Source organism: Mobula birostris, chromosome 16 (genome assembly GCF_030028105.1).
Source record: "Mobula birostris isolate sMobBir1 chromosome 16, sMobBir1.hap1, whole genome shotgun sequence".
NCBI classification, from domain to species: domain Eukaryota; kingdom Metazoa; phylum Chordata; class Chondrichthyes; order Myliobatiformes; family Myliobatidae; genus Mobula; species Mobula birostris.
In genome coordinates this window covers 2,786,943-2,799,002 of record NC_092385.1, presented here as the reverse complement: position 1 = coordinate 2,799,002, position 12,060 = coordinate 2,786,943, and the positions used below count along the sequence as shown (strand labels likewise).

Here is a 12,060-nt window from a genome sequence, read left to right as displayed (position 1 = left end):
GATGCTTCACTGCAGCAGGCCCTGGAAGGCTTGTGAAGGTAGAGGGTAAAATGAATGCAGCAAAATACAGGGAAATCCTGGAGGAAAACCTGATGCAGTCTGCAAGAGAACTGTGCCTTGGGAGAAGACTTGTTTTCCAGCAAGACAATGACCCCAAGCATAAAACCAAAGCTACACAGGAATGGCTTAAAAGCAACAAAGTTAATGTCCTGGAGTGGCCAAGTCAAAGATCAGACCTCAATCCAATTGAGAATTTGTGGCTGGATTTGAAAAGGGCTGTTCACTCATGATCCCCATGCAATCTGACAGAACTTGAGCAGTTTTGTAAAGAAGAATGGGGAAAAATTGCAGTGTCCAGATGTGCAAAGTTGATAGAGACCTATCCACACAGACTCAAGGCTGTAATTGCTGCCAAATACTAAATACTGACTTGAAGGGGTTGAATACTTATACAATCAATTATTTTCTGTTTTATATTTGTATTAAATTGCTTTAGCATGAAAGAGTCTTTTTCTGTTGACCAGTGTCAAAAAAGCCAAATTAAATCCACTGTGATTCAATGTTATAAAACAGTAAAACATGAAAACTTCCAAAGGAGGTGAATACTTTTTATAGGCAGCTGTGTACATACATCTACTGATGCCTCTGGACACATCTTCAGTGATGTTCCTGGAATCATTGGGTGTTTCAGGTCTTTCAACATCATACAACCTCCTCCAGGTGACCCAGCCGGGGCTGATCAGACCCCAGCTTGTGTCCAGATGGCTAGCTACTTATGACTCCATGGCTCCCCTCTTAAGCCACCGGCATCTTGAGGCCCTCACTGGGCATCGGTGGTACTGTGGATGGCTCTCCTCTTCCTCGCTCCCTCGATGTGCAAAATGCTGAAGGCTCTAACTAAAGAATGGGCTACAAAATCCCCTACAACCAACCTCCACTGGGAGACACCTCGCTCTCCATCCAGCCTGCTGACAGTTGCTGACCAGTCCTGCGTACTTGGAGAGCTTCCTTTCAAAGGCCTCTTCCAAGCAATCTTCCCATGGGACTGTCAGCTCCAGCAGCACCACTTGCTTAGTAGACTCAGACACTAGGACAATGTCTGGTCGCAGGGTGGTGGCTGCGATATGGTTGGGGAACTTCAGCTGCCCTTCGAGGTCCACCGACAGCTGCCAGTCCCTTGCAGAGGTCAGAATGCCTGCAGATGTTCTTTTGGCAGGTATTGGCTGCTCCCCAGCTCTGACAAAGGCAATGGTCTGCTTGGAGGGTCGGGACCGCTTCGCCCACTCAACTCCTGCACTGACGGCTTCAGCGATGGTCTTCAGGACCTGATCATGCCTCCACCTGTACCGTCCCTCACCAAGTGCCCTTGCACAGCCACTGAGGATGTGCTCCAGGGTTCCTCGCTTGGAGCGCAGTGGGCACGCAGATGACTCTGCCTTGTCCCACGTGTGCAGGTTTGATGGGCTTGGAAGCACATCGTACACTGCCTGGATGAGAAATTGAATGCGGTGAGATTTGGCTTTCCAAAGATCAGCCCAGGTCACTTTCCTCTCAACCGCATTCTCCCATCTTGTCCAAGCTCCCTGTTGCTTCATTCCCACCGCCTTGCAGGCTCTCATCTCCTCCACTACTGCTCTCACCTCCTCCTGAACTAGACAACACCTTTCCTTCCCTCTGGTGTCCATTGGGGAGTTGGAAAGGACCCTAGCCCAGCTCGGCCTCGTGTGACCACTCCCACCAGCCTCCTGTGACGCAGCCTTGCCTCTGCTTCCTGTTGTCATGGCTTCTAGCTTCCTATCGACCTCTCCCTTCGTCGTTGTCTCCAGAATTTGGTTGACATCTCCATCAAACTACTTCCACAGTGAAGTCATGTTAGCTGCAGGCCACTTGATCTGCCTCCTGTTAAACTTCATGTTAGAGGGATTAGTTTGCAACACTTGGAGGTTCCCGGCACTATGGGGTGACTCCGGGCCTGGCCCCTCATTCGTCTCACCAGGTTGGACACCTGTGCGTTGTGCTGCTCCTGCTCCCGCCAGATACTTCATCCTCACTTGGTGGATCTCCAAGCCGCGATCGTTCTTGCAGATTTTGCCACATGCACACTGCTTCCTCATCGTCGTTTGTTCATCGCCTGGGCCTGATGCCATTGTGTTCATCCGACTGGGGTGTTCTTCCTCCCCCCCCTCTCTCGGGCACCCCTGGGGGTATCTTTCCCTTAGATTCATCGTAGCTTTTGTGGGGGTCCTCAATTCTCATCCGAGTGTTTGACTGGCCTACCCATTATCTTGAGACTGTGACCCTCGGTTTAATCAGCAGCCAAGGAAACGCTGCCCCATCAAGGCCCAGGCTATTCACTCACAACATTGGCACGTTTCTTCATCTTCCCAGCAAGCATGGAGAGCAGGAAGCACTGGGGTGATTAACAACAATGGAAGTTGAATCAGGGACGTTAGGGCTGCAGAGAAAGGATGAGGGACTAAATGAAAAAGGGAAATAAGGATGAAGAAGATAGATTAGATCAGGGGTTCACAACCTTCTTTATGCCATGGACCAATACCATTAATCGAGGGGTCTATGGTCCTCAGGTTGGGAACCCCTGGATTTAAAAAAAAAAAATTTCTTACATGCACTACAAAACATAGTTAAATACATTGTTTGCATCAAATCAGATCAGTGAGGATTGTGCTGGGCAGCCCAGAACTCACGAACTCTAACCCTGATGTGTTTGGACTGTGAGAGGAACCACAGCACCAGGAGGAAACCCACAGGGACACAGGCAGAACAGACAAACTCTTGACAGTATAACCGCGCTCTGATCTGTAGACACCGGCCCTGGGACCACGCTCCGATCTGTAGACACCGGCACCGGAACCGCGCTCCGATCTATAGACACCGGCTCCGGGACCGCGTCCGATCTGTAGAAACCGGCCCCGGGACCGCGCTCTGATCTGTAGACACCGGCCCTGGGATCGCGCTCTGATCTGCAGACACTGGCACAGTGACTGCGCTCCGATCTGTAGACACAGGCCCCGGGACCGCACTCCGATCTGTAGACACCGGCACAGTGACTGCGCTCCGATCTGTAGACACAGGCCCCGGGACCGCACTCCGATCTGTAGACACCGGCACAGTGACTGCGCTCCGATCTGTAGACACAGGCCCCGGGACCGCGCTCTGATCTGTAGACACCGGCCCCGGGACCGCGCTCTGATCTGTAGACACAGGACCCGGGACCACGCTCTGATCTGTAGACACCGGCACAGTGACTGCGCTCCGATCTGTAAACACCAGCACAGTGACTGCGCTCCGATCTGTAGACACAGGCCCCGGGACCGCGCTCCGATCTGTAGACACCGGCACAGTGACTGCGCTCCGATCTGTAGACACAGGCCCCGGGACCGCGCTCTAATCTGTAGACACCGGCCCCGGGACCGCGCTCTGATCTGTAGACACAGGACCCGGGACCACGCTCTGATCTGTAGACACCGGCACAGTGACTGCGCTCCGATCTGTAGACACCGGCCCCGGGACCGCGCTCTGATCTGTAGACACCGGCCCCGGGACCGCGCTCTGATCTGTAGACACCGGCACCGGGACCGCGCTCCAATCTGTAGACACTGGCCCTGGGATCGCGCTCTGATCTGCAGACACTGGCACAGTGACTGCGCTCCGATCTGTAGACACAGGCCCCGGGACCGCACTCCGATCTGTAGACACCGGCACAGTGACTGCGCTCCGATCTGTAGACACAGGCCCCGGGACCGCACTCCGATCTGTAGACACCGGCACAGTGACTGCGCTCCGATCTGTAGACACAGGCCCCGGGACCGCGCTCTGATCTGTAGACACCGGCCCCGGGACCGCGCTCTGATCTGTAGACACAGGACCCGGGACCACGCTCTGATCTGTAGACACCGGCACAGTGACTGCGCTCCGATCTGTAAACACCAGCACAGTGACTGCGCTCCGATCTGTAGACACAGGCCCCGGGACCGCGCTCCGATCTGTAGACACCGGCACAGTGACTGCGCTCCGATCTGTAGACACAGGCCCCGGGACCGCGCTCTAATCTGTAGACACCGGCCCCGGGACCGCGCTCTGATCTGTAGACACAGGACCCGGGACCACGCTCTGATCTGTAGACACCGGCACAGTGACTGCGCTCCGATCTGTAGACACCGGCCCCGGGACCGCGCTCTGATCTGTAGACACCGGCCCCGGGACCGCGCTCCAATCTGTAGACACCGGCCCCGGGACCACGCTCCAATCTGTAGACACCGGCCCCGGGACCGCGCTCCAATCTGTAGACCCAGGCCCCGGGACCGCGCTCTGATCTGTAGACACCGGCACCGGAACCGCGCTCCGATCTGTAGACACCGGCTCCGGGACCGCGTCCGATCTGTAGAAACCGGCCCTGGGACCGCGCTCTGATCTGTAGACACCGGCCCCGGGACCGCGCTCTGATCTGTAGACACTGGCCCCGGGACCGCGCTCTGATCTGTAGACACCGGCCCTGGGATCGCGCTCTGATCTGCAGACACTGGCACAGTGACTGCGCGCCGATCTGTAGACGCAGGCCCCGGGACCGCGCTCTAATCTGTAGACACAGGACCCGGGACCACGCTCCGATCTGTATACACCGGCACAGTGACTGCGCTCCGATCTGTAGACACCGGCCCCGGGACCGCGCTCTAATCTGTAGACACAGGACCCGGGACCGCGCTCCGATCTGTAGACACCGGCACAGTGACTGCGCTCCGATCTGTAGACACCGGCCCCGGGACCACACTCTGATCTGTAGACACCGGCCCCGGGACCGCGCTCCGATCTGTAGACACCGGCCCTGGGACTGCGCTCCGATCTGTAAACACCAGCACAGTGACCGCGCTCTAATCTGTAGACACAGGCCCCGGGACCGCGCTCTGATCTGTAGACACAGGACCCGGGACCACGCTCCGATCTGTATACACCGGCACAGTGACTGCGCTCCGATCTGTAGACACCGGCCCCGGGACCGCGCTCCGATCTGTAGACACCGGCACTGGAACCGCGCTCCGATCTGTAGACACCGGCCCCGGGACCGCGCTCCGATCTGTAGACCCAGGCCCCGGGACCGCGCTCCAATCTGTAGACACCGGCACCGGAACCGCGCTCCGATCTGTAGACACCGGCCCCGGGACCGCGCTCCGATCTGTAGACACCGGAACCGGGACCGCGCTCCGATCTGTAGACACCGGAACCGGGACCGCGCTCCGATCTGTAGACACCGGCCCCGGGACCGCGCTCTGATCTGTAGACACCGGCCCCGGGACCGCGCTCCGATCTGTAGACACCGGAACCGGGACCGCGCTCCGATCTGTAGACACCGGCCCCGGGACCGCGCTCTGATCTGTAGACACCGGGCCCGTGACCGCGGACACCGGCACAGTGACCGCGCTCTGCTAACCGCTACGTTACTGTGCACAATTGCAGAGCGAAATCAAGGAAAATTCAAGATACCAGAAGGAAGAATTGGGAGTGGATTTTACTATAGACTAGCATGATAAATTCGTTCATTGTTCTCTCCAGTACTGAGGTATAATGGAAAACTGTGATTTGCATGCCATCCAGACAGGTTATTTCCTCACCTCAGCACAATGAGGCCGTACAGAGGGAAAAGCAATAACTGAACGCAGGATTCAGTGTTCGTTGCAGAGAAAGTGCAGTGCAGGCAGACAGTGTAACAGTGCTCTCACTAGTAATTGTCACTATCTATGTGAGATTGGTCTGGAAACACTGGGTTCACAGCTCTCCCCCAGGATGGAAATCTGCACATGACTCCAGATCTCAACAACTGCACTCTGAAATACCCACTCAGTTGGCTGTCCAGTGAACGTTTGCCTATCAGACCACAGACACATCTGTGAGAAGGAGGAGAGGACTTACTGTATGAATATCTGGTCTCAGTCTTCTTTTCACCGCCCTCTTCGTATTCCCTGCAGATGAAGTTGGAGCAATTAAACCCTTTCATCTGGAGTTCTCAGGTTTAAGGAACCCAAAATAATATTCCCCATTAGCTACAGAGTCTTAGAGCACTACAGCACAGAAAAAGGCCCTTCAGCCCATCTAGTCCGTGTCAAACTATTATTCTGCCTGGTCCCAATGACTTACACCTGGAGCACAGCCCTCCATACCCCTCCCATCATGCACTCAGCCCAATTGTTCTTAAACGTTGAAATCGAACCTCCATGCACCACTGGCACTGGCAGCTCGTTCCACTCTCCCACCAGCCTCTGAGTGAAGAAGTTTCCCCTCAGGTTCCCCTTAAGCATGTCACCTTTCACCCTTAAACCACGTCCTCTGATTCTAGTCTTACGCAACCTCAGTGGAAGATCTAGCTTGCATTTACCCTTTCTATACCCCTCATAATTTTGTATGCCTCTATCAAATCTCCCCTCGTTACTCTACAGGCTCAGGGGCGGAGAGGCCTTTGCTGCTTTCAGCAAGGTACAGCACAAAAGCACTTTTGCCTCTGGTATTACAGGGGCAGCACAGTGGTCTGCTGCCTCACAGAGGGGTGGAACGTTACTATAGTGGCCGGCGTACAGCACCAGCAACTTGGGTTCTGTCTGTAAGGAGTGTGTACGTTCTCCCGGTAACTGTGTGGGTTTCCTCCGGGTGCTCCAGACTCCCCTCACGTTCCAGGGATGTACAGGTTAGGGTCAGTGAGTTGCGGACGTGCCACGTTGGTGCTGGAATATGGTGACACTTGCAGGCTGCCCCCAGCACTTCCTCAGACTGCACTGCTTTCTGCACTGGATGTTCTGATGTTTCCACGTACATGTGACTCATGAAGCAAATCTTTAATCTTTAAGCAGCCTGGGTTCCATCCTGACCTCCAGTGCTGTCTGTGTGGAGTTTATGGGGGCCGGGAGGGGAGGGGGAGCTGGTGGGACATGGGGAGAATGGACCAGGTTAGATTGGTGCTTAATTCAGACTCTAAATTTAAGAGGCAAGGACTCAATGAGCAGAAGGCCTGTTTGGTGCTGTACTGCACCATGTTCCCTGACACAGACCGTCTGTCCCTCCACCCTCACCAACCTCGAGTCTTCAATCTCCACCCACTGGTACATCTCCACTCGTCGTTGTAGCTTCACCACGTGCAGCGAGATGCCGTAGTTTGGATCGTAAAGGGGCTGCAAAGGAAACAAACACAATAGGCATGACGAGGACATCTCCAGAAGGTCCCTCCCCGGAACAGTTTGGATCACAAAACACAAACACCACGTGGAAGATAAAGATTAGCTTTATTTGTCACCCAGAAATCAAAACATACAGTGAAATGTGTCAATGACCACAGGCCGAGGATGTGCTGGGGGAAGCCTGCAAGTGTGGTCAATCTTCCAGTGCCAACATAGCATGCCCACCACTCACTAATTCTGACCCGTACATGTTTGGAATGTGGGAGGAAACCAGGGCAACTGGAGGAAACCCCCGCAGTCACAAGGAAAATGTACCAAGTCACAGGGACAACAGCAGCCTACATGTACAAGGAACCTGGAACAGGGTTAACAGACCTATGTGATTCTAATGGGTTTAATACTGTCTAATCCTTCATATGGAGGTAGGGAAATATTATAAAGGCATCCCTTAGTCTTGCGATACCATAGATCTGCGCCTGGAAAGTCTTCACTCTCCAGGGTGCAGGCCTGGGCAAGGTTGTATGGAAGACCAGCAGTTGCCCATGCTGCAAGTCTCCCCTCTCCACGACACCGATGTTGTCCAAGGGAAGGGCACTAGGACCCATACAGCTTGGCACCAGTGTCGTCGCAGAGCAATGTGTGATTAAGTGCCTTGCTCAAGGACACAACATGTTGCCTCGGCTGGGGCTCGAACTCATGACATTCAGGTCACTACTCCAATGCCTTAACCACTTGGCCACGTGCCCACAGGGAAATATTAAAGAAGGAAGAAAAATCAAAGTAGTTTTAAGGAACCGTGCAAATCTGTAACTGTTAAACTTCCATGAAGACCTGACACAGAAGTGTGGTGAGGCATCACGGGTCAGGTATGTGGGCATGCTGTGTTGGTGCTGGAAACATAGTGACACTTGCGGGCTGCCCCCAGCACATGCTCAGACTGTTTGTTATTGATGCTAACATGTGACAAATAAAGCTAATCTTTAATCAAGGGGCCTGAGGTCGAACAACACAATTGTTGATAACCAGTGGGATGTGATGGTTATTATACAACGTCTTCACAGTGAGGGAGCCTGGCTTTATCCTACAGACCTGAACACCGAACCCCTGTCCTTCTTTGGAATTCAAACCGTCAACCACAGAGGAAAGAGTCCGCAGGCCACTCACCTGCATTGTCATAAGAGGTCCGGACAGGTGCACAAGTTTTCGGTTATTGTGTGGCATTGGACTGTAGATGTCACTCAAGGAAATGACAAGCGAAAGGCCCTCATCCAGGGACCTCTGGGTTCTGACACATCTTCCCTGCGCGGAGAGCACATTCAGTCACAACTTCCTTCAACAAGGGGTACGCCATGAGCTCAGCACAACAGAGGGACCAACAACTTGCACTTAGATTACATTTGATTCAACTTCATTGTCATTGTGCCGAGCACAGATACAAAGTCAATGAAATGCAATTAGCATCTGACCAGAAGTGCAAAAGATAGTATTATTTACAAAATAGCTGAGAATAAACAGTGCTACAGCACACAAATATAAAAGTACTGAGACAGAACAATATGGGTTCGATATTGCTTCACGCTGTGATGAGGTTCAGCAGGGTCACAGCCTCAGGGAAAAACTATTCCTGCGCCTGCTCGCGCGGGGGTGGAGGCTCCTGTAGTGCCCACCGGATGGGAGGAGAGTAAAAAGCGATCAGAGATTTCCAACCTTTTTTTACGCCATGGACCCCTACGATTAACCAAGGGGTCCGTGGACCCCAGTTTGGGAAGCCCTGACATAGAGAAAACAGGAGATTTATGAGGATTGTTGTATGAGGAAAGGTTAAACGAGCTAGAGCTTTTCTCTTTGGAGTGAAGGAGGATGAGAGGTGATTTGATGCAGGTGTATAGGATGATAAGAAGCATGGATAGAGTGAACAACCAGAGACCTTTCCCTGGGCAGAAGTGGCTAAGGTAAGTGGACATAACTTTAGAATAATTGCAGAAAAGTATAGAGGGGATAATAAAGGTAGTTGTTTTTTTAAACAGAGGAACACGCTGCCAGGGGTGGTCGTAGAAGCAGATACATTAGAGACATTTAAGAAACTCTTAGGTAGGCATACGGATGATAGAAAACTGGATGACTATGTAGGAAGAAAGGGTTAGATTAATCTTTGGTTAGAGTATGCTTAAAGGTCAGCACAACATTGCGGGCCAAAGGGCCTGTACTGTGTTGTAAGGTTCTATGTTTTATGTCCACAACATACAAAATGCTGGAGGAACTCAGCAGGTCAGGCGGCATCTATGAAGGAGAACAAACAGTTGACATTTCCGGGCAAGACCCTTCATCAGTACTGAAAAACAAGAAGGCAGAAGCCAGAATAAAAGTGGTTTCAGGAGGATATGTACAAACTGGCAGGGGATAGGTGAGAGGTAAGGTAAGTAAATGAGGGATGGACAGGGGCGATGAAGTGAGAAGCTGGCAGGGGATAGGTGAAAGAGGAAAAGGGCTGAAGAAGGAATCTGATAGGAAAGGAGGGTGGATCATGGAAGAAAGGGCAGGAGGAGGGGAATCAGATGGAAGTGATGGGCGGGTGAGGGGAAGGGGTAAGGGGGAACCAGAATGGGGAATGGAAAATGAGAAGAGGGGGAGGAGAAATGATCAGAAGTTGAAGGAATTAATATGCATATCATTCAGTTGGTGGCTACATCCAGTCTGAGGGTGGCCTCATTGTGGCAGGAGAGGGCAGCCATTGACAGAAATGGTCCACAAGGGTGTATTGCTCAAGATTTCCAGCATTTACAGAACCCATTTATGATTTGCATTTATATATGTAGCTCCTTTAGCACAGTAAACAACCAAGCCTTTCTCAAACCAGGCAACAACCACCAGAGCCGTACCTGGAGATACTTAGCCCTGGACAGAGAGTTTGGCCTGGTTTATGAACCTTCGGATTTCGGTAAGAATCGATGCTAGGCACAACAGATAAACACTTGCAGATTAAAGATTTAACTAAATCCTTACTTCGTTGGTGAAGAGGAGGTAGAAGGAGAGAATAAAAGCCACCAGTCCCATCAGCATCCCCCCAGTGGTCTCACTAAGACGATCCAGGAAGCCTGGTTTCCTGTGAGACGTGACCCTCACATGCTCATCCCTGCCGATACCCTCCGAGTGCTGCAAGGTCAGAACAATAACAGGAATCAAATTAGCAACCAAGAATGATCATGGCAAGCAGAAGCACTTTTGGAAAGTCCTAAATCAGTGGGAGCCATTTTCATACAATTGGGGAATTCAAATTATGTCACTCCCTCCCATTCCAACTATTCTCTTCCCACTTCTCTCCATTCCTCCCTCCCTCCTCCCACTCCTTCACCTTCCTTCTCCCAACCCACCTCTTCCACCACTCCTCCCATCCCAACCCCTCTGCTCTCACCACCCCACCTCCCTCTTTCCAACCCCTCTCCCCAACTTCCCCTCCATCCCTCCCATCCCCATTCCCACCTCTCCTTCTTCCCTCTACCTTTCTTCCTTCCCTTATATCCTCTCCATGCCCCCACTCTCCACCTCCCTCCATTTGTTTGTACGTTATGAGCCATGTCGTATAACATGGGTGATCACTGTCTTTCCATGACCATGACTGTTCTTGGCAGAGTTTTCTACATAACTGCTTTGCCATTCTACTGGGCAGTGTCTTTGCAAGATTAAACCCAGCCATTATCAATTCTCTTCAGAGATTGTCTGCCTGGTGTCAGTGGTCACATAGCCAGGGCTTGTGATATACACCAGCTGCTCATAAGACCATCCACCCCCTGATCCCACGGCTTCATGTGACCCTGATCGGGGGCTAAGCAGGTGCAGCACCTTGCCCAAGGGTGACCCGCAGGCTAGCGGAGGGAAGGAGTGTCTTACACCTCCTTTGGTAGAGACGTATCTCCACCCCGTCACCCCCATTACTCCCACATTTTAACCATGCTACTTTAGATCAGGAAGCATATATACACACACACTTCCCGCATTTCAGTTTTTTTCCCCTCTTTTTTTAAAATCATGCTGCATTGTACTGCTACCGTAAAGGTAACAAATTTCATGACATATGCTGGTGATATTAAACCTGATTCTGTCCCGTATTCAGTGACCACTTTATTAGGTACGGGAGTGGGACCCAGCGTGGTCTTCCAATTCTGTGGCCCATCCACTCCAAGGTTCGACGTGCTGTGTGTGTTCAGAGATGCTGTCCTGTACACCGCTGTTGTAACGCATAGTTATTATGGTTATTGTCGCCTTGACCCCGTCTGACCATTCTCCTCTGACCTCTCTCATAACAAGGCATTTTCGCCTACAGAACTGCCCCTCACTGGATGTTCTTTTTGTTTTTGCACCATTCTCTGTAAACTCCTGAGAAAACCCCAGGAGATCAGCAGTTTCTGAGATACTCAAACCACCCCATCTGGCATCAACAATCATCCCACAGTTAAAGTTACTTAGATCACATTTCTTCCCCATTCTGACGAACAACAACTGAACTCCTGACCATGTCTGCATGCTTTTATGCATTGAAATGCTGTCCCATGATTGGCTGATTAAATATTCGCATTAACCAGCAGGTGTACAGGTGTCCCTAATAAATGGCCGCTGTGTGTCCTTTGTGAAGATGTCTGCACCCCCACTAAACAATCCCCAGCTTCAGTAACAACAACCCCAGCTCAACGCTGAGCTTTGAGAGCTGCATCTGGAGGAGGAGGATGCCGAAGGGAGTGGAGATAAAGGGAAATTTAAAACGGGCAAATGCAAGCTAACAAAGGCAATCAGAATTTCCAAATACCAATATTCAGTCAAACTGGAAAACCAGTTTTCTGCAAATGACCATACTTCAGTTTGGAAAGGCCTTCAGTCTAACGAG

General features: G+C 51.9%; 1 protein-coding gene across 1 annotated transcript in view; it reads right to left on the bottom strand.

The window, feature by feature from the left end:
* LOC140210937 (transmembrane protein 43) overlaps positions 1 to 10,343 on the bottom strand; it is a 33,212-nt gene extending 22,869 nt beyond the window's left edge. Inside the window, exons 1-4 of the mRNA XM_072280215.1 lie at positions 10,185 to 10,343; positions 8,346 to 8,480; positions 7,081 to 7,175; positions 5,926 to 5,975 (exon numbers count right to left, since the gene is read on the bottom strand). Coding sequence (XP_072136316.1) covers positions 5,926 to 5,975; positions 7,081 to 7,175; positions 8,346 to 8,480; positions 10,185 to 10,241 — 337 coding nt within the window. The 5' untranslated portion in view covers positions 10,242 to 10,343. The remainder of the gene's footprint in view (positions 1 to 5,925; positions 5,976 to 7,080; positions 7,176 to 8,345; positions 8,481 to 10,184) is intronic.
* Between the last annotated feature and the right edge of the window lie 1,717 nt (positions 10,344 to 12,060).